Here is a 23,375-nt window from a genome sequence, read left to right as displayed (position 1 = left end):
TGGAGCATCCATAAAATTCCATAAGTAAGGTAGTGTGGTTGCACAATAAAAGCCTTGTCTGGAAGAGCTCACAGAGTTGTTTTTGTTTTGCTCGAATGTGCAAGGAAGATATCCCCTCCAGCGTATATCTCTCCACACCACTTCCAGGAATTCAATGATGTGCTAAACAGTTTTCTTCTCTTCCCCTTCTGGGAGTCACCACATAAAAGACAGAATGGGGGAGAATCAGGGATGGATTAGGGGAAGTGGCAAATTAGCAGAGAGAGGCAGACATCTCAAGCAGCAGATGTTGGAGGGTCCGGCAAGGTGTCAAGGGTAGAGCTTTGGGTGTGCCAGGTGGACTGCCCTGGGCCCTGTAAGCTAGCTCAGGTGCAGCACAGGACGCTGCCCTATCACCAGAGTTGAAGTAAGAATGGGGAGGGGTGCCATCTTGTCATTCGCCTCAGGCAACAATGTGTCTTGAGCTGGCCCTGACTACACGTTAAACATGTGGTTTAGCATGATATGTATCTTTTAAAAACTATAAATAGCAGCTGCCCCCCACCCCTGCATTTGGTTCGAGACCGCAACAGGCAGGGAGGGGGAGTTTATCTCCCTGACACATTGACCTTGTTTGCATGTAATGACAGTTCAACCCATGGACTATCAGGAATGAGCAGGAGAGAGTGAGTGTGCTGCCTTCCATGCACCCACTTGTTCCGCTTTTCCTCAACTACCTATGATTGGCCCGTTCATAGGTTGTTGAGCATGACATGTGAACCCAGACTGCTGGGTTGTTTAGGGGCTAAACAATCAGGTGGTTAACCCATGATTTGTTCTTGGAGTAACCATCAGCTGAGTTTGCATGTCATGACAACCCACAGCTATCACACTCTATGCAGCTATGGCACTTGGGAGTGAAAAAGAGGGTGGCACGCATTTTTCTATGAAAAACTTGCTGGGGACTTGGGCAAGTGGGCATTCAAAGCAGGGCACCCCCAAGGCTCAGGGCAACCCTTTGAACCCTGGGGACCCCCTTGCTAAGGGTGTGATCGACACCCCATTTCCTCACCTGTCAATTGCCAAAGGCTGTTAAATCAACGTTTGACAGCTCAAACATATAAGGCTCCAGGCAAGGCTGTATATTTTGGATAGTCAGAATTGCACAAATGCACAACTCTGAAAACATGCTAAAAAAAATGAAAGGCGGGGGGCTTTGTGCACATCTCCGAGGGCTGGGAAAATGCAGGAAAAAAATTCTGGCCCTCTTTTTGCAAAAAAGTTAGAAAACAACAAAAATTAAAATTAAAGCTCTGACCACAACCAGGGTCGCAAATAGAGTGGGGATGGGGGCCTTGGTGGGAGCCTGGGGGAGCCAGCAACAGCATATCTACAGTGCTGTTTGGGCACAGTTGGGGGGCTTTCACTAGCAAAGGGCAAAGGGTGCTGGAAGTGGCTCAGCCGCAGTCTCAAAGAGTGGTCGTGGCTGTGCTTGGGAAGAGCAGCAGGGGCTTCCGTCTCTCTCACCAATCGACTCGCTGGCCGATGCCCGCTACCCACGATGGGTTGGCAGTGCCAGGTTCGGACGACACACCAACCCATCGTGGGTGAAACAACCCCTAGAGCAAGCCATTTTTTTAGGATGGCTTTTTGCTTATGTACAAGCCGCCCCGCAGGAATCGATCTAAGTTCGGATGACACAACTCACTGTGGCTTGTCACCCATGATGGATTTTCATGTGGTGCGAACCAGTCTTTGGGTTGTTTAGCCCCTAAACAACCCAGCACTTTGGCTTTGCACATCACACTCAAACGGGTGGATCATAGGTTTCTGATTAAAATCAGAAGCAGCCGCTTCATTGCAGCAGCATGCCTGCTCTGGCCCACTCGTGTATGACAGCCCAAGGGTCTAGTTTGGAATGAGGAAGATTTTGTGGAGGTGTGGAACTTTAAAAACTCCTGTTTAGTGGAATACCCCATCTTCCCACAGATCTGTATGCAGATTTGTCGTGTGAACAGGCCCATTCAGACAGAAATGGCAGCTACACAGCTATTTGCCCTGGAAACAAAGCTCCAATTGACACTAACTGGAGCTTCCTTTTAAATGCAAATAATAGCTGCCATTGCTATGGGACCATGACAGGGAGGCAAAGAGTTGAGTTTAACTCTTCCCTGCCTGTTGCAGTCTTGATCCTCATTGGGGCCTCCAGTAGCTGCTATTTGTCATTTTAAAAAGATTCACATTACATTAAGACTCATGTTTAACATCACTTAAAGTTTGGCCCTCAGTCAGCTGTGGGAGAGGAGAGCTGCTTAAGTTGGCACGGTGGCTTTATTATGCCTGCAGTTTGCTAACATTTTGTCTAGATGGACAAAAGGCCCTTTAGGCAGAAATCCTATACCCACTCTTCTGGGAGTAAATCCCATTGAACTGAATGGGACTAACTTCTGAGTAGCCATGTATAGGATTGCATTGTAAATGTTATGGAAGAGCTTGCTGGCTTAAGAAAGGTGGAGATGGTATGTCAGTCTCTGGTCAAACAGGTGCTGCAGGTTTCTGAACACTACAAAACCCTGTGAACGGACAAAATAGTGGGATGTATGCACACCATTGACAATGCTGCCTCTATCATATTTGGGTGGTTGCTTATGAATTGCCCCAAAAGAGGAAATGCATCACCCAAAAAGAGGACAAAAGAGGACAGAGTTTTGCATAAAATCTGCATACACTGATTTCTATGTTGATATACATTTAGACATCATTATTATAATATAAATAGAAATATAGCACATCTCGTTAGTGCAGAAGACTGTGACCAGGTGACCTGTGTTCAGTCTGCTCCCCAGGTGCTTAACTGTTGATGGGCAACAGTACTAATGGTTCCTTATCTTTAAACCAGTATTGGATATGACAGTCCTTCGAGCAGAGGATTGTCCTCTGTAAAAGAGGACACATGACCACCCTCTGTCAAACCATCTTCAATTCTCTGAAACAGTTACCATCTGTCTTCAGCTCAAGAGAGGCAGGGCAGCTAGAAAGATCAGAGTGGAGAGCGATTAGAAGAGGGAGGAGCTCAGAAGGCAAGGAGGGCAGGGAGAGAGCAGGTCCATAGGAGGAAGAGAAGTCTCATCATTATTAATTTTATGTCCATAATAACTAACTTAAAATCTGCAGTCTGTTTTCCGCCTCCCAGCTGAGCAGAGCAGAGCAGAGCAAGCTGCTCCAGCTGGTCCAGGGACTACAGAAGCAGGCAAGCTCCCAGAGAGCGAGTGAACAGAGCGAGCGAACAGGGGGAGCAAACAGGAGTTGGCCAGGGGAGTTGCAGTGGTTGAAGAGACAAAGGAGACAGAGGCTAAGAGGTAAGTGGGTTGCAGGAAGCCCAGGGGGCTGCCCTTTATCCTTCTGATTGGCTGTGAGCTCACCAGGTGCTTCTGAGAGCTCCAACTGAATTGGAGGGGTGTGGCCTGAGTACTCCCAGCAGCTGACTGGGCGGGAAGCTTCAGTCTGTTTCCCGCCTCCCAGCTGAGCAGAGCAGAGCAGAGCAAGCTGCTCCAGCTGGTCCAGGGACTACAGAAGCAGGCAAGCTCCCAGAGAGCGAGCGAACAGAGCGAGCAAACAGGGGGAGCAAACAGGAGTTGGCCAGGGGAGTTGCAGTGGTTGAAGAGACAAAAGAGACAAAGGAGACAGAGGCTAAGAGGTAAGTGGGTTGCAGGAAGCCCAGGGGGCTGCCCTTTATCCTTCTGATTGGCTGTGAGCTCACCAGGTGCTTCTGAGAGCTCCAACTGAATTGGAAGGGTGTGGCCTGAGTACTCCCAGCAGCTGACTGGGCGGGAAGCTTCAGTCTGTTTCCCGCCTCCCAGCTGAGCAGAGCAGAGCAGAGCAGAGCAGAGCAGAGCAAGCTGCTCCAGCTGGTCCAGGGACTACAGAAGCAGGCAAGCTCCCAGAGAGCGAGCGAACAGAGCGAGCAAACAGGGGGAGCAAACAGGAGTTGGCCAGGGGAGTTGCAGTGGTTGAAGAGACAAAAGAGACAAAGGAGACAGAGGCTAAGAGGTAAGTGGGTTGCAGGAAGCCCAGGGGGCTGCCCTTTATCCTTCTGATTGGCTGTGAGCTCACCAGGTGCTTCTGAGAGCTCCAACTGAATTGGAAGGGTGTGGCCTGAGTACTCCCAGCAGCTGACTGGGCGGGAAGCTTCAGTCTGTTTCCCGCCTCCCAGCTGAGCAGAGCAGAGCAGAGCAGAGCAAGCTGCTCCAGCTGGTCCAGGGACTACAGAAGCAGGCAAGCTCCCAGAGAGCGAGCAAACAGAGCGAGCGAACAGGGGGAGCAAAGAGGAGTTGGCCAGGGGAGTTGCAGTGGTTGAAGAGACAAAAGAGACAAAGGAGACAGAGGCTAAGAGGTAAGTGGGTTGCAGGAAGCCCAGGGGGCTGCCCTTTATCCTTCTGATTGGCTGTGAGCTCACCAGGTGCTTCTGAGAGCTCCAACTGAATTGGAGGGGTGTGGACTGAGTACTCCCAGCAGCTGACTGGGCAGGAAGCTTCAGTCTGTTTCCCGCCTCCCAGCTGAGCAGAGCAGAGCAAGCTGCTCCAGCTGGTCCAGGGACTACAGAAGCAAGCAAGCTCCCAGAGAGCGAGCGACCAGGGGGAGCAAACAGGAGTTGGCCAGGGGAGTTCGGCAGGGGAGGTCAAGGGGGAGGCCCCTAACATTTTTTTAAATTATTTTTATTTTTTATTTTAACTAACTTTTTTCCATTTATTTGTCTTGTAACACACACTTTCACACCAGTGGGACTCTGCTTTTAACCTCTCCTGAGTAGAGGAGCAGGCACAGGCTAGTCTAGAACAATCACAAAGCTAGACACAAAAAGGGAAAAGAGGCTATGGAAGGACAAGACTCTCCAGTGGTGGTGACCTGCAAGGTGTGTGCAATGTTTGTTTTCTTGCCTGAGAACAACATGGCCTACACCTGCAACAAGTGCAAGTTGATCACGCTGCTGGAGGAAAAAGTAAGTGGACTGGAGCGGCGACTGTTGACCCTCCGGGAAATAAGAGAACACGAAGAGTTCTTGGACAGAATGGGGGAACTACAGCAGCAAAGGGCAGACCAGAAGCTTGAAGAGCAACAGCAAGATGAGGCAGTGGGAAATGCTGAGGTGAAGAAAAATGGAATAGAGGATACTCCTTGGAAAAGGGTGACAGTTAGGAGAACTAGACGCCACTCTGCACCAGTGGAAGCAGTGGAGCTGTGGAACCGATTCCAGGTACTTGCAGATGAGACTGGAGGACAGCCTGCAGAGGAAGAATCTCAGGGGAACCTGCATGAGAGTGAGCAAGAGGCTAAAGGTCAGTCAAACAGAGGCGATGAAACCCAGGCCTACAAGAAGAAGAAGAGAAGAGTGGTAGTAGTGGGAGACTCCTTGCTGCGTGGGATCGAGACCCAAGTATGTCGCGAAGACCCATGGACTCTCCAGGTATGTTGTCTCCCGGGAGGACAGATTAGAGACGTGACTGAAAGGTTGCCTGCACTCATAAAGCCCACTGACAGGTATCCCTTTCTTCTCATCCATGTGGGAACAAATGATACCACCAAGCGGAGCTACGAAGAGATCACGTCAGACTTTGAAGCTTTGGGAAGGAAACTCAAGAACTTTGGGGCCCAGATAGTTTTCTCATCCATCCTTCCAGTAGTTAGAAGAGGGATAGAAAGGGAACGAAAAATACTCCGGGTGAATGACTGGCTATGAAGGTGGTGCCGACGAGAGAGATTTGGATTCTGGGACCACGGGCTATACTTCCTGGAAGATGGGCTGTTGGCTAGGGATGGGTTGCACCTCACAAAGGATGGGAAGACTGTGTTTGGCCACAGCATGAAGAACTTCATCAGGAGGGCTTTAAACTGAATCCTACGGGGAAGGGAGATGTAATGTTGGGGGTAACAATGGACATAGGCGCACGCACTGCAATGGAGAGAACAGCTCTGATAGTGCCCAATAATAGTCTTCAGACACATGTAGGAAGAAAGCCAGACTATGAAGCACATGGTCTTCGATGTCTATATACTAATGCCCAGAGTATGGGAAACAAAAAGAACGAACTTGAACTCTTAATACAGGAGAGAAATTATGACCTGATAGGTATAACTGAGACTTGGTGGGATGACTCTCATGACTGGAATACAGCAATTGAAGGATATAACTTGTTCAAAAAGAACAGGAGGAACAGAAAGGGAGGTGGGGTTGCACTGTATGTGAAAAATACATATCTCTGCACAGAAATACAGGAGGAGGAGCTTGGTAGCCCCATCGAGAGCATCTGGGTTGAAATAAATGGAGCAAAGAATAAAAGGAACCTGGTGGTCGGAGTCTACTACCGGCCACCCAATCAAGGAGAAGACAAGGATGAAACTTTTGAAAAGCAAATAGCCAATGTTTTAAGGAAGCATGATGTAGTAGTAATGGGGGACTTCAATTTCCCCGATATTTGTTGGGAGACAAATTCTGCAAAACATGGCTCCTCCAGGAAATTCCTGACTTGTGTGGCGGATAACTTCCTCCTACAGAAAGTAGAGGAAGGAACTAGAGGATTGGCTATCCTTGACTTGATCCTAACCAACAGAGATGACTTAGTGGATAAAGTAGCAGTTACAGGAACTCTGGGGGAAAGTGACCATGTTGCACTTGAGTTCTTGGTTCTAAGGGAAGCAAAAGCCGAGTGCAGTCAAACGCATACCCTGGATTTTAGGAAAGCTGATTTTCATAAACTCAGAATAATGATCAGTAAGGTCCCATGGCAAGCGATGCTAGCGAGAAAAGGAGTCCAAGATGGGTGGGAGCTTTTAAAAAAGGAAATTCTCAAGGCACAATCACAAGCAATTCCAACAAGAAGAAAAGGTGGAAGACAACAGAAGAAGCCAATGTGGCTTCACAAAAAGCTTAGGGATGACCTGAAAACAAAAAAGGACACATATAGGAAGTGGAAAGAAGGCCAAGTAACAAAGGAAAAGTACAGGCAGATAGCACAGAATTGCAGGGATGGCGTCAGGAAGGCTAAAGCTGAGAATGAGCTGAGGTTAGCAAGGGATGTTAAGAACAACAAAAAGGCTTTCTTCAGCTACGTGCATAGTAAAAGGCAGAGGAAAGAAATGGTGGTTCAGCTATTACATAAGGATGGCAAAACGATAACAGATGACAAAGAAAAGGCAGAGGTGCTCAATTCCTACTTTGGCTCAGTCTTCTCCCAAAAGAGGGTCTATGACCCCCCTGGCAAAGGCGAAGTACAGGCTGAAGGGGCAGGATTGCAGCTTGAGATCGACAGGTATATGGTCAAGGAACACCTCATTACTTTGAATGAGTTCAAATCTCCAGGGCCAGATGAACTGCATCCTAGAGTAATAAAGGAACTGGCAGAAGAACTCTCAGAACCGCTGTCTATTCTCTTTGAGAAATCATGGAGGACGGGGGAAGTGCCAGATGACTGGAGGAGGGCTAACGTTGTCCCTATCTTCAAAAAGGGTAAAAAGGAGGAACCTGGGAACTACAGACCAGTCAGTCTGACATCAATCCCTGGGAAAATTCTGGAGCAGATCATAAAGCAATCCATCTGGAAGCACCTTGACAACAATGCCGTGATTACTCGAAGCCAACATGGATTTGTCAAAAACAAGTCCTGCCAGACAAATCTGATCTCATTTTTTGATCAAGTAACCTCCCTTGTAGACCGTGGGAATGCTGTAGACATCATATACCTCGACTTCAGCAAAGCTTTCGACAAAGTACCCCATGATATCCTGATGAGCAAACTAGCTCGAAGTGGGCTAGATGAAACAACGATCCGGTGGATCCACAGTTGGCTACAGAATCGGACTCAAAGAGTGCTTATCAATGGGACCTTCTCAAGCTGGGGAGAGGTAATGAGTGGGGTACCGCAGGGCTCAGTCCTGGGCCCAGTGCTCTTCAACATTTGTATTAATGACTTGGAGGAGGAGATGCAGGGAATGCTGATCAAATTTGCAGATGACACAAAATTGGGAGGGATAGCAGAAGACAGAAACAAAATTCAAAGTGATCTGGATAGACTGGAGTGCTGGGCAGAAAACAACAGAATGACATTTAATAGGGACAAATGCCAAGTTCTGCACCTAGGAAAAGAAACCAAATGCAGTTACAAGATGGGGGATACGTGGCTCAACCACACTACAAGCGAGAAGGATCTTGGAATTGTTGTAGATCACAAGCTGAATATGAGCCAACAATGTGATGTGGCTGCAAAAAAGGCAAATGCTATTTTGGGCTGCATTCATAGAAGCATCGCTTCCAAATCCCGGGAAGTACTAGTTCCCCTCTACTCAGCACTGGTTAGGCCTCATCTGCTGTGTCCAGTTCTGGGCACCACACTTTAAGAAGGATGCAGACAAACTGGAGAGGCTTCAGAGGAGGGCAACAAAGATGATCAGGGGACTGGAAACAAAGCCCTATGAAGAGAGACTGAAAGAACTGGGCATGTTTAGCCTTGAGAAGAGAAGACTGAGGGGAGATATGATAGCACTCTTCAAGTACTTGAAAGGTTGTCACAGAGAAGAAGGCCAGCATCTCTTCTTGATCATCCCAGAGTGCAGGACACGGAATAATGGGCTCAAGTTACAGGAAGCCAGTTTCCGGCTGAACATCAGGAAAAACTTCCTGACTGTCAGAGCAATACGACAATGGAACCAATTACCTGGGGAGGTGGTGGGCTCTCCCACACTGGAGGCCTTCAAGACAAGGCTGGACAGCCATTTGTCAGGGATGCTCTGACTTGGATTCCTGCATTGAGCAGGGGCTTGGACTCGATGGCCTTGTAGGCCCCTTCCAACCCTACTATTCTATGATTCTATGCTATAATGATGTGGTTTGAAATAACTTGGTAAAGAGAGAGGGAGAGAGACTGTGTAACAATAATAAATGATTTCACTTTTATTTGTTTACTACAAAGGCATGTATTAAAATATTTCCAGTTTTGTTTCAATTGCTCTTAGCCATTATATTCCCATGGCTTGTATGTTTTATTGAAAAATATTTTTACGGGGGAAATTTGAATTTTTAATAATTTGTTAATATTCCTTCCATCTTAAAGGAACTTTAAATGTCTTCTGTGCTTTCTTTCTAGATCCCATCATGTATAGCTCTAGTTTATTTGTGAGACTTGTTTTACTGAAGAAGGACATTGTTTTTGTAAACACTTTGGGATGGGCGTGATTACCAGGAAATTTTGTACCATTAAGGTATATTTCATTATTTCTCTATGACTGTCATAACTGTGCATTTCCTGCTTTTATTTTAGAGGAAGGAAATGTATGAAACAATATTCCACAATTATGTTCCCATTCACAGTGGATATGGATACCTGTATTAAATGTCGAGAATCTGCCTCTTCTTTCACAAGCAAAATTATTCTTGCCCAAACCCTGTGTACTGTTGAGGAAGGTTTTGTGGAGGCATGGAGCTTTAAAAATGTCCGGTTTAGTGGAATACCCCATCTTCCCTTTTCCCCAGATTTGTATGCAGATTTGTCCTGAAGTTGCTCCTTTACATATGACTAAATACAGACTTAGAAGTGCAAAATGGTCCCCCAACAGTACCCTCTGCCCCCTGACACAAGTACTTTAACATGGACCTATCAGGCTCCATTGGAGCAAGGAGCATGTGCTGGTGTAGCAGGTAAAATTTGCCTTTTTCAAGAAAATCTATCAAAGTAAAGTGCTATAATATTGTTGTGCTTCCACATAAGTTCATGGAATTTGGGGGCCTGGCAGCCCCTATAGAACTGACTGAACCTGCCAAATTTCAGACAGGTCCAGTGGCTTTTGTGCTAGCCATGCATAAAGTTTCCTTTTCTCAAAGACTAAAACAAAAAGTAAAAAAAACTGTTAAGCTGCACAGGGGATAAGAGATCCTAATCAGAAGGTGTTTAAGGTGACCATTAGGAGGTCAATATCCTTAATCTCTGGTGTAGGGGTTTTTTTGAGGAGCAAAAAACCTCTCTCCCCCTACTTTTCTGCTCTTACATGCCCACTGTTAGGCACTTGCTTGCAATGAAATTTTGAAAAGGGAGAAGGAAGAGCTCCATATGAAATACTGGTATTTCAAACAGCATCTGATTTTACTGCCCCAAACTGGAAACGTTGGCTTCTGCAGAAGTTTAGTAGCTTCAGTACAGCAAAGGATCCAATCAGCCTGCACAAACTTCTTTCTTCCCCACTTTAATTTCTCCTAAATAGCGGTAGAACTCAAATTCTCCTCATAAAGGAAAACACCTAATAAAGTTAATTTAAGTATGTGCAATCCTTACAAACCCTCCACAGCCTCCTAAATTCCTCTGAAGTACTACCTCTCTGAAAGGAGCCATTTGGCTTAGGGAATTCTCTCTAGCTCCCCCGCCCCGGCCTGCCCATTTCCAATCACCATTCTTCTTTCTGTCTTCCTTCCCCTATCCTATTCTTTCATTCTCTTCTTTATTCCACCCAGAGCATATCTTGAGGAATTCTTAAAGAGAATTCTCTTTGGTGGGCAAGAAAAGTTCTGAACTGTATTTGACTTTATACAAACAGACAAGAGGGTTGGTCTTTTGCCTTCTCACTCAAGTCTTTGAGAAAAGTGGGTTCACATGGTTGCAGAGAAACAAATCTGAGGCTGTTTTGTTTGTCAGTTGCCATTATCCAGCAAAAGGAAGGGCTTTAGCTCAGTGGTAGAGCACATGCTTGGTATGCAGACGGTCCCAGGTTCAATCCCCAGCATCTCCAGGTAGGACTAGGAAAGAATCTGGCCTGAAACCCTGGAAAGCCGCTGCTTCCACTCAGTGTCAACAATACCAGGCTAGATGGAACCAGGGTCTGAATCAGTATAAGGTAGCTTCCTATGTTCCTAGGAACAGAAAGTGTTAATAAAAATAGGAGTTTGGGGTTTGTTTTTTAAGTGGAGGGGGATAAATACTGTTCATTTATACAAGCTTATGTATGCCTACTCAGAAGCCCCATTATGTTTAATGAGGCTTTCCCTCAGGAAAGCATGCATAGGATTTCAGCACAAGTTACTTTTGCGGGGAGGTTTGCGCCCTGATGTTCTGCATGTTTACTCAAAAATAAATCCTGAGATGTGAGCGTGGTACTGCAGGCTTAATACAGTGCCTACCCAATTCCATCTAATGAATTGACTACCCTTTCAGCTCAGACCTATGCATTTATTTATTTATTTCATTTCTATACCGCCCAATAGCCGAAGCTCTCTGGGCGGTTTTGTCATGTCTTGTCGTGTGTGTGTGTGTTTGCATGAGCTCTAGCTTCAGTGGTGAGGGAAAGGCACTTAGTACATGCTCAGAGTTTCTCCAGAACTTAACCCTAGTTTTGAAAACAGACTCCTTGGCTGAATCCTGGTAAAGTCTTGGCACACATGAAGTTATGGGGAGGAAGATACAACGAGAGCTTGTGCATAACAAGGAGGAGGTAGAGGAGAGTTGCACAAAACAAGACATCTGTTTTTATGAAGAATTGCTGGAGGATGGTAGGATGAGGAGGGATGGTTGCATGGAGGGGAATAGAATTGGTAGGAGGTGAATATAAGTGCTCAGTGGTGAAAGAAAAGCGTTCTGCATATGCTTAGAGGCATTCTCTATTTAAGAACATAAGAAGCACGATGCTGCATCAGACCAAGGTCCATCTCGTCCAGCATTCTGTTCACACAGTGGCCAACCAGATGCCCATGGGAAACCCACAAGCAGGACATGAGTGCAACAGCACCTTCCCACCCATGTTCCCCTGCTGCTACCATTGGTGAAATGTAAACACATTCTAGTAATTCTAAATCTCCATGCATGTATATCCTTCAGGAACTTTGCAGGTGTCTTGCCTGGGGGACACCTCTAATGACCTGTGCATTTTCATACAAATTTACCCAAAAACTATTGGAGAAGGGAAGGGAAAGCAAATCACTCCCTCCCCCAAATTGGAGAACTCCCCTTCCACATGAACTGCTGCACCTATCCTTCTGAAACTTTGCGGGTTTCTTACTTAGGGACAACTCTAGGCTGTCTGTAATTTTCAGAACAATGGTCCACAAGGAAAATAGGGAGAGAAGTATATCCTCTTTCGGAGACCTCAAAATGTCAAGGCCACCCTTGCACAAAAACCCTTGTGGATATCATTCTGAAATTTAGCAGACATGATCTCCTCTGATGGGGCAATGAAACCTGAAATTTGTATCCAATTCTTCCAAGTAATAAAAATGTTCCCTCTAAAAGAAAATCAAAATATAAACCCTGCACCTATTTTTCTGACATTGGGCATAGTAGCCTTCTAGGGGGCTACTATGCCTGAAATTATCATGACCAAGAGAAAAAAGTTACTTTCCCATGGTAGTCAACAGGAAGCATAAAGACATATTTTTCCAAACCTTGACTCAGGTTTTGTGTTGAGCTGAAGTGCTCCAACTATAAAATGGCCCAAGCAGAAGCAGGATGTTTTCCAAAAAACGCTGAATTAGGATCTGAGTTGAAGGCTGTGTGTGTGTCAGTGCACACTTCTTATGTATGTAATCTATACACACACGCAAGCACACCACACACACACACACACACACTTGAGGTGTGCTTAGACTCAGATATATATATATTGTTGTTGTTGTTGCAATTTCCTTCTCCAGTGGACCACATTTTGTCAGAACTCTCCGCCATGACCTGTCCGTTTTGGGTGGCCCTGCACGGCATAGCTTATGGCTTCACTGAGTTACGCAGGCCCCTTCGCCACAACAAGGCAGTGATCCATGAAGGGGCATATATATTATATATATGCAAATTTGTTTTATGGGTCTGTGTCCCAGATCTTTTAAGAACCTAGCAATGCCCCTGCTCCAATCCCCTTTTCTCCTTCTCTGGCCACTTCTACCTGTTCTCAATGACAGGCTTCTCTGCTCCCATGATCTTGAAACCGTGGTAGATCACTACTACGATAAAGCCCTTATGCAGATTTGTTTAATGCCAAAGGAAAGAGGAGACTAGGGAAAAATGGGGGATAGAGAGGGCAATGCTCACTTTTCCCTGAAGAAGCCAAAATCCCCAGTTATCCAGTACAGCATCTGAAGGCTCTCCATGATAGCATCCCACCACCCCAATTTCGCCCTATTCCATCAAACTGTCACTGAGTCATTGCTCCCACCCCCTTTCCCCCAATGTGCTCAGATTTCCCTAAAGAAGCCAAAATCCCTAATCATCCAGTGCAGCATCTGAAAGCTCCCCCTAAAAGCATCCCACCATCCCAATTTCACCCCATTCCAGCAAACTGTCATGGAGTTATTGCTCTCACCCCCTTTCCCCCAGTGTGTGCAGATTTCCTTGAATCCAAAATCCCCAATTATCAAGTACAGCATCTGAAGGCTCCCCATGAGAACATCCCACCACCTCAATTTCGCCCCATTCTAGCAAACTGTCATGGATTTAAAAGCCTCCAAGCACCCTTTCTCCTTCTCTGGCCACTTCTCCCTGCTTACAATGGCAGGCTTCTCTAGTCCCAAGACTGTGGTAGATCGCTACTGCAGTTAAGCCTTTATGCACATAAGGGCTTATGCCCTTAAGCCCTTACGGCAAGCGTCACAGAGAAGGGAAGTTACAGGATATCGGAGAAGCAACTTCACATAACATCAAAGCGACTTAACACAACATCACCAAAGTAAAGTAATCAAACATCAGAGAAGTGCATAATCACAGAGGCTAATTACTCCCACTGCCAAAAGGAAGTACAGCGCGATTCTGAAGGCTTGAAAGAGCGCTCTAGCGCTTTGATGTGTTGGAAAGGCAGGCTAGTTATTCTAGTTGCCTAGGTTGCCAAGGGCACTACCAGGTAAAAGACACACCCCTAGGAATGCCCCGATCATACCGAATTTAAAATGGAGGGATGGGCACACAGCAGCTGAATTAAAGAAAAACAATGGAGTAAAAGTACTCTGCAAAAATGTGGATTCTCCACAGGTAAACTTCCCATGTAGATGGGCCTCTAGACACCTGAAGCTTGGCATGCATAATAAAGGGACCCTAGGGGTGTAAACCTAGGGGTCATTTTGTTTTTTAAAACACATTAATTTAATTTAAATGTGTTTGTGTGGTTGAAGCAGTAACATCTTCAGCCACTAGAGGCAGCCTTCCCTAAACAGCAGATAACTTTGCAGTCCGTACAGTTCAAAACCAGGGGAGATTAGGGAGCCAAGAGACAGAGTTAAACACCTGACCCCTGCTATGAGGCAGCCCCTCCTCAGGGGAAACAAGTGGACGGACTCCTCCCTCAGAAAGCTATAGGGGTGCATCACGGCAGGGGCAGTGCCTAGGGCTGCCAGCAAAGCTTGAAGGCTTTGATGTATCATACTAAAGGCCATTCCAGCCTGTGTGAAGCCAGGTCTGTTCACTAGTATTAAATTAAATTGTTTAACTGGAGTCTTAAACAGTTATGCGTACTTAAACTCACTGAGGTAAATGGTTACGTTTCAGGAATTTTTAATGGGCAGAGTTATGTGTTATCTGGACAAACACAGGTTCTCAAACTCTTGCTTGATAAGGGCAAAGTATTGCAACATTTAATATAAATGTAGTTTTGAAAACAATAATCACTGCTGGATTGGGACTATGGCATGGGGGGAGGGGGCATTGAACTCTTAATTGCCTTGTTGAAGTCCTGACAAAAGTGCCCCGCACCCATTACTAAAATTTGCTTTGGGCTGGAAGCTGCCATTGGTGCCAATGTGAATGTGGCGACAGTGATGCTTGCAGGGAAGAATCTGCATTCAGGATCAAGAGGTGGGCAGCCAATTTTCCTTTTCATATCAGGCATCGTTTTTCTCCCAGCTGGTCGGTCATACATCAAGCCTTGTTGAGGAAGAATCAGCATGGCTCTCTAAAGGGAAGTCCTACCAAAGCAGTCTTTTAAAACTGTTCGAGAATGCCAACAAGCATATAGATAGGGGTGATCCAGTAAACATTATATCATACTTTAAACATACTAGTCTAATTACAGATAGATTGTGGCTATTTCACATTAAGTACTTTCTACTCTGTACAAAATAAAAAAGGAATCAAGACTAGGCTGAAATGGGCATGCCTCAAATCTCTGGACTGAGTATTTCAGCACCTGGCTTAGTGTTTTTATAGTTTCTGGTTGTAAAAATAAACGAAACACCTCAGCACATTAACGTTGTTTGACACATATGTACTTTGTAACTTCCATTTATTTACTTGAACATTTTCCTCTCCTCCCTTCCGCCCTTCCTTTTCTGGACTGTATAGAAAAAGGTAGACCTGGCTCCATGGGTAGACCATTGACCTACCTCTGGTGGAAACCTAGTGCCTATGGGATTCTTGTAAATAATGCTGGACAAAAAGAAACTTCTTAAACTCAGGATCTCTTTCACAGATTGTTAAGTAATCCTGTCTTCTTTTGTAAATTTAAAACATATTTGGGGACCACCAGGATTCTCTCTATATAAAGTAGATTACAGAAGATTTCAGTCATTCCACCCCTGGTGTACAAAGGTGAAGGAAAAAGGTTTATATATTGCTCTGACTGTAATTCCTATTAATTGTGGTGTCTTTGAGACAGTTCATGTTTGGTATAAGCAGCCTGATCTTTTAACCATATTTACTCAGAAATAAGATTTATTTCAATGGGACTTATTTCCAAGCGAACCTCCTTAGTTGGTTATAACTAGTTGTATCAACAGGTGCACTCAGTCTTGTCCTTAGAACTGAGAAGTCCAAGGAAATTCTCTCCACTGCAGATCTCCTGTTGTGTACATCAAGAAAGTTGCTTGCAACTGATTGGCAAGTGGAATCAATATGGGAAATGACCATAGGCTGCAGTCTGCAGTCCTGACCCCCAGACTTCAGAAGAGGACATCTCTCACCTGTTGCACTGTACCAAGTGAATGAAGGATGAAATCCTATGCATATGTCCTTGGGAATAAGCCCCATTGACCACAGTAGGACTGACCTCTAGGAAACTTGCATCTGGATTGGGCTCCACAAGGCAGGCACGTTGATTTTTGCCTGACGACACCACAAAAATTAGAGGGGGATCCCCCACCCCTTCCCAGAGTTATGCTTTCATGAACATATTCAAATAGCTACGAGAGTATTCTAGAATAACAGCCTTCCCCAACCCAGTGCCTTAAAGATGTTTTGGGCTTCAATTCTAATCAACCCCATCCAGCATGGCCAATGGTCAAGAATGCTGGGAGTTGTGGTGCAAAACGTCTGGAGGGCACCAGGATGGGGAAGGCTGATGTATATAAACTGGTCTTTGTGAAGCACAAACCTAAGCATGTGTACCCAAAAGTAAGTCCTGTTGTCTTCAACAGGCTTTACTCCCTATGGCTGTAATCCTAGGCAAGTTTAGATGAAAACATTCTATGTGGCTGGGGGGGGAATCCTGGGAGTTGTAGGACATCCACATGAACCTGGAGGTTATGAGAAAAGTGAAAAGCAGCCAAAATAGATTTTTTTAAAAAAAGAGAGAGCTTGTCTCAAGATGCTAAAAAATTTGTTGTTGTTCAGTCGTTAAGTCATGTCCAACTCTTCGTGACCCCATGGACCATAGCACGCCAGGCCTTCCTGTCCTCCGCTCTCTCCCAGGGTGTGCTCAAGTTCATGCTAAAAAATAGTTTTATTCTTTAAGGGAGCGATCATATCTAGATAGGCAGCCACCTCTGAACTCAGAGGCGACCACCTATCCAAAGCAGGGCAGGAGAAGCACACAGGGGATTGTTCCCTCCACGATTTTCTTGCCCTGCTTTTTTGGCTAGGCAGCCAATTGCGGCTGTCTAGCCACAGGAAGGCTGAGCAGGGGAGGAGGCTGCTGTATGATACATAGGATGTGTTGTACAGGCATTCCTGCCCTCCTTGCCCTGGAATGCCCCCAGCCACGCCCCTTTCTGGCCACTCCGCGTTCTTCTTGCGAATGCAGAGGACAGGGCTGTTCTGCGCTGCCTCCGAGACAGAGTGGAAGTGGGTGGAGGTCAGTTCTCCAAGAACCGACCTTGGAGTGTGGCCTCTGAGGTCGGTTCCCAGAAAACAACATATCCTATGTCTGTCTAGCTGCCATAGCATTGCTCCCTAAGAAGCCCGAAGAATAAAACTATTTTTTCAGCATCTTGAGACTCGCGCTCTCTTTTTGGACCCACATAAACCCACCTGAGATTGCCTTCAGAGGACCTTCTTTAGGTCTTGCCACCTAAGGTGATGATGTACAAGACAGGACTTTAAAAAAAAATGTTATTAACATTTTATTTAAATATTGTTTACTTCATGCATGAATAATCTCATCCCTTCACCTCCCAGCCCATTTACCTCTCTCCTTTCACCCCTTTTACAAATACATAACAACGTGTGTGTGTGTGTGTGTGTGTGTGCACGAGTGCACACACACATATATATATATATATATATATATAATAAACGTACATCATACATCCTAGTTTATAGCTAAAATTCACACAATTGACATCCTCCTCGGTGTGGTCTGGACATCTAGATCATATACAGCTCTAAGAACCTAACCCAAATACCTTCAAATTTGTCCCTATTTCCTTGCCTCATATATGCTGAACCTCTGATGTCATTTGTTTTAGCATTTCTTCAATCCATTTCTCACTATTTGGCAAGGTTCACATGTTTAGCAATTATAAATACCCTCATTAGCTATGTCTTCTAGTTGTATATGTTGGTCCATTCAGCTGTTGGTCCAACCAAAAATGGCATAGATCCCCTGAAATTTGTAGGAGGAATTGAGAATACTTATCCTGGTGCAAACATTGGTTCAAAAGCAAGCCACTGTATGGCAAATGGGGCCTTTTCAATGGTGGTGCTATCTTTAGAATGGCCTCCCCAGAGAGGCTTGCTGGGTGATGACTCTTTCTTTTCAGACTTTTCGATTTTCCTAAGCCTTATCAATGTCCTGTTATTGTTTTATCTTGATGAATCTAAATGCACTTTAAAACTGCCAGAAAGAACACTGGGCCCCAACTGATAGTTGCCTTGGGACTGCCGAAGAAAGAACACTCTGACCCCATCCATTGGCCTAAGGAACAAGCGCCCCAATCAAGCTAGAGCATGAGCAAGGTAAAATTATCCCGACAGGAAGTGTATTTAAATACCTGCCTAGAGCTCATCACCTGGTTCTGGCCTTGAAAAAATAATCTCCCTCCTCTTCCTCCAGTCCCTCTTCCTTGTGTGTCTTGCCATTTTGGTTTGTAGGTCTCTTGTTTTAATTGATGTGAGACGCTTTGGGAGATAAAGTTTGAAAAGCGAGTTAAAATATAGTAAATAAATAAAAAAATAAAATTAAGTAGCGCTAACTGCAGCTAATGTTCTGTACCTATCCATTTGTTCTAACGTGGCGATTACGGTTTTGAACTGTTGGTTTTAACCGTCAGCAGCTCTGGGAATCCTTTTAGGATTAAAGAGTGGGGTGTGCGTGTGTGTGTATAATATATACATTAATATATGTATGTATATATATATTGTGTGTATATATATATACACACACATTAATATATGTTTGTATATATATATAGTATATATATATATATACATATATTATTATTATTTAAATTATATGTGTGTGTGTATATATATATATATACACACACACACACACTTTTAAACAAACAAACGCCTCCTGAGGCGCGAGTACTTTCTGAGGAGCGGACGCTCACAGAGCTCCGCCAGGGTGTGCCCGGCCCGGCCCGCGCTTGGGGGCGGGCTTTCCTCGCCGTTTCTGTGGCAACCGGAGCAAGAAGAGCGATAAGGTGGGCGGAAGTGACTCTTCACGCACGCTGGCGTCACCGCCCCGTGCGCGCGGGCTGACGTGCCTGGAAGAAGTCGGAATCCGCGGCTGGGGAGGGTCGGCTCGCTCGCTCGCTCGCTCGGGCCCGGGCACTTCTTATTTCCCTCCCCGCCTCCCTCCGCCATGGCTGCCGCGCGGCTCGTGTTGTCCGTCGCGCTCCTCGCCGTTACGCCGCGCTCCGCGTGGGCCTTCTACCTGCCCGGACTGGCGCCCGTCAACTTCTGCGAGCACTCGGACAAGTACGAGTGCAAGGTCTGTAGCCCTGACGGGGGAAGGAGACGCTTGGGAACGGCTCACCCTCGAACTTCCGGGGCGGGGAGGCGCCTCTGTGTTACGGGGGTTGGGAGGCGGCGGCGGCGGGCTGCTCGTAACAGTATTCGCTGTCTGGTATAGAGCTAGAAGCAAAGGCAGATCCCTTCCACAGGTGTATAGTCGCCGCCTCTTTTCTGTTGGAGGCCGCTTGGGCGCCTTTCGCACTTCGGAGACTAAATGGATACACGGAAAGCCTTTAGGAATGCCCACAAGTACGTCTCCTGCTACATCTATATTCTGTCAATGTGGAAATGGGCTGCCAACAGGCTGTCAAGTTGAGAGGCCTGATGTGGCCTTATTATGAGCCTTTTATTTTAGGATGCTGTAGCTTCTAAAATTGGCGTTGATTTCATACTTGGACTGGGTCAGTATAATTACTATCCTCCAAGAATGTCTGCAGTTCCCCTGCCGTGACTCTCTCAAGAACCTTCCCCCAAAGGGGGGCATTTGTGATCCAGTGGTAATTGGCAAGGGTCCAGAGAGAACTTCTTAAGGACTGGTCACATCACCATCACTTTCAAGGTGGTAGGTATCTCCCCCTTCCACAAGGATGCATTTATTGTGCCCAGGACCCACCAGGTCAGACTCCTTGGCTAGCTTTAATCAGCCAAGAAGAGAAAAGATAAAGAGATCATCTGGTCAGATGTTTGAGTGCAAACACTTTGCCGACATCCTCAGGCTACAAAATCTGAAACTGATACTATAATATCTGGCTAGACACAGCACTGGACACCTCAGTTGGAACAGCAGTAAATGCAGCATCAAGGTTGCTGCAAAGCTGGGCAGTTTTGGCCACAAGGTGCCTAGTTAAAGAATCACAGTGGGCTCCTGAAGGGTCTGGGGCTCCATTTACCAGAGCCAATGTTAACAACCCCTAGACCACTTTAAAAAACTTCACTGGAAGGCTACTTGAGAATGCAGTGGAAGCAGTGAAATAAGCCCTTTTTGCTGCTCTCACTGCCACACAATACACTTATTATATGCTCTTACATTCAGTGGACTTTGCAACCTGACTTCTCTGCAACCACACTTCCGCCAGTTGTGCTCTAGCCATCCAGCCTGTTTCATTGCCCTCAACTCCCTGGAATACCAGGCTGCCATTCAGGCTTTACAGTGCTGGAGAGGGCACTCAGGAATGATTGTATTGCTGGTCCATTTCATCTCATTATTCCAAAGTGAAACCAGGGCCTCAATAGGATTGTCAGCTCTGTTCACCAGAAAATAATCCAGAGTATTCAGGAATCTATCGAATTCCATTCCTTTCCAGGAGCAGACCATCTGAACTGGTTCCCATCCCCTGCTGGGCAAACTAGGGCATTAAATCCAAAGTTTACCAGGAAGTGGTTTGACCATAACAGTAAGATTATGCCAGCCCACCTACTTCCAAACTACACATTTCTTTGCTTGGGACAAAGACTAAATTGGTGGTATACCTTGCTTTGCCCTTTGGACCAATAACAACTTGAGACAGCTCCATGGAGGCCATAAACTCCTGAGCTGGCACTCCAAAAGTAGCCTCAGTATGAATGCTGAAGTCCCCCAAGACCACTGTCGTAGGGTTCTCCAGTGCCATCCTAGTGACTAGTTTTAATAATCTCAAATGAATGTTAAATTGGAAGACCATGGACGCTATGGTAAAATTAAAAAGAAACAAAATTCCATCCTGTCCAGTGTTGTTACTGTCAAAGAGTTTTACGGCCACCTTATTTTTGTTTTTATTTTCTTCAAAGTGTGCTAAATAAGCTTAAAATATAAACATGGGGATATGAACCTAAGGTCAGTGTAAGGTGTTTTATTGTGTCTTTTTGCATTTTGCAATTCCTTTCCAGCACTAAAAATATTTGGCATTCTTAGTTTTAACTCTGCTAACTTCATTGTGTTGTGATGCTGAAACCACCCCATGCTGGCATTTATCTTATGGTGCTAGATTGACCATCCCATTGTGATAAAGGGAAACCTGTCTATCAGTCTGTTTCTCCTGAATACCTGATCCTTTGTGGTACACACAGGAATATTCTGCTTCACCCAGTGCATAATTAATATAAGGAACTGTTAACAAAATGTGGTGATGCCCAGGCCTCCAGCTTAGATGTTTTTTTAAAAATATTAGACAAACTCCTGGAGGGAAGGACTGTTGGTGGCTGTCATGCATGATAGCTGAAGGGAGCCTCCCGTGTTCAGAGACAAATAATGGGTGGAGAACTCTTGGCTTCCTGCCCTGCTTGTACATTTGTATAAATATTTGACTGATTACTGCTGGAAACAGAAACCTGGTAGATCTTTGGTCTAAATTCAGCTGGGCTACTCTCAGGGTAGGATATCATGTCAATCCAGTTATTCACTAAGAACCAATTTATCCTAATGTTTTATCCTGGTACTCTTAATGTCTGCTCACTTACACCACACACAATGCACTCCGCAACCCATTGTCCTGATGTTATTTTTCCCTCAACATTCCATTTTTCCTCAAACTACTTTTATGACTCGGGGGGTGGGGTGATTGTGGTTTCAGTCCACTACAAAGTCGTATGCCAGTCTAGTAGAATTGTAACTCTTACTGGCGGGAGTGGCTTTATAGTTGTATAACCTGTTTCCCAACATTTCACACACACATCATCTTCCCCCTCCCCCTGCCACATCTTTCTCCTTCTTTTTTTCCTTCCTTGCTCTTTCCTCACATGGATTTTGATTCTGGTTCTTCCTCCAGCTGCTTGAATGGATGGATGGACAATGCCTGCCTGTGAGTAGGGCTGGGGCTGCTACATCTCCTTTGAGTGCTGTGGAGAAGCACAATGAAAAAAGGAGGAAAGTGGATGGGGGACAAGGAAGAGAAGGCAAAGCAAAGTGCAATCATTGCACCCGGCAGGATTGGGGCCTGCAAAGGGCTAATTTCTAAAACAAGAGGTTCCAGGGTTCAGAGTTGCTAGAAAGCTAGGCCATCTTGTCTGAGCTGACAGGTGGCGGGGAAGGGATTTGTCTGTAGGAAATCTGTGATTTGTTTTCTTACAGGCCATTTTTCACTGTGCACATACATAACTGTGGATAACCATACTTTTTTTAAAAAAAAACCTGCATTCCTACACAGCTACGAAGGTGCTCATGCAGTTACCAGATATATATATTTTTAAGCAACCTGAAACAGCAGCATAACCTTTGAAAGAACAGCTTTAAAGCTTTGAAAGAAGTTTTGGTTGTTGAAAAAACAAAATTTCGATCCTATGGTTTCAGGTAACTACCACCATGTGTCAAATTTGCCATTCTTAGGCAAGGTGCTGGCGTGTGTGGTGACCTCACAACTCCAAACTGTTTTGGATGAAACTAATTATCTAGTTCCATTCCAATCAGGTGTCAGGTCTGGTTATGGGATGGAAACAGCCTTGGTCGCCCTGGTTGATGACTTACGCCGGGGAATGGGTGGGGGGAATGCAGCCCTCTTGGTTCTTCTGGACCTCTCAGAGTCTTTTGATACCATCGACCATGGTATCCTTTCGGATCATTTATCTGGAAGGCCCTTTTTTAAAGTGGTTCTGGTCCTTTCTGGACGAGTGCTCTGAGAAGGTAGTGCTGGGAAACTTCTGTTCCACCCCATGGCCATTAGCCTGTGGGGTGCCGCATTCCATCCTGTCCCTCATGCTTTTTAACATCTACATGAAACCACTGGGGGAAGTCATCAGGAGGTTTGGGCTGAAATGTCATCACTATGAAGATGATACTTAGCTCTACCTCTCGTTTCCATCTGCACATTCCAGGGAGGCTGTGGAACTCTTGAACCGGTGTCTGGAGGCTGTTTTGGGATGGATGAGGGTGAACAAGCTGAAACTTAATCCAGACAAGGCAGAGGTACTGTGGGTTGGGAAACCCAACTACTTCAGATGGAGGTTTACAACTGGTCGTAGATGGGGTTGTACTCCCCCTAAAAGACCAAGCACACAGTCTTGGAGTCCTCCTGGCCTCTAAACTATCTGGGGAAGCCCATGTAGCTGCAGTGTCCAGGAGTGCATTTTACCAGCTTAGACTGGTACACCAGCTGCAGCCCTATCTGGAGAGGACAGACCGTGCTTCAGTTATCCATGCACCAGTGACATTGAGGCTGGACTTCTGTGATGCACTGTATGTGGGGCTGCCTTTGAAGACAGTTCAGAAACTTCAGCTGGTGCAAAATGTGGCTGCCTGAGTATTGGTGGGGGCAAGGTGATTTGATCACATAATGCCTATACTGCACCAGCTGCACTGGTTAC

The 23,375-nt window shown here is 45.7% G+C and overlaps 1 protein-coding gene across 1 annotated transcript in view; it reads left to right on the top strand.

The window, feature by feature from the left end:
* Positions 1 to 18,830: 18,830 nt before the first annotated feature.
* TM9SF2 (transmembrane 9 superfamily member 2) overlaps positions 18,831 to 23,375 on the top strand; it is a 39,977-nt gene continuing 35,432 nt past the window's right edge. The window contains exon 1 of the mRNA XM_084844694.1: positions 18,831 to 19,077. Coding sequence (XP_084700820.1) covers positions 18,949 to 19,077 — 129 coding nt within the window. The 5' untranslated portion in view covers positions 18,831 to 18,948. The remainder of the gene's footprint in view (positions 19,078 to 23,375) is intronic.

Source organism: Heloderma suspectum, chromosome 3, assembly GCF_057233095.1.
Source record: "Heloderma suspectum isolate Gila_16-S chromosome 3, 16-S_ref, whole genome shotgun sequence".
NCBI classification, from domain to species: domain Eukaryota; kingdom Metazoa; phylum Chordata; class Lepidosauria; order Squamata; family Helodermatidae; genus Heloderma; species Heloderma suspectum.
The sequence above is the reverse complement of the archived record's forward strand: the minus strand, read 5'-3'. Positions and strand labels throughout refer to the sequence as shown.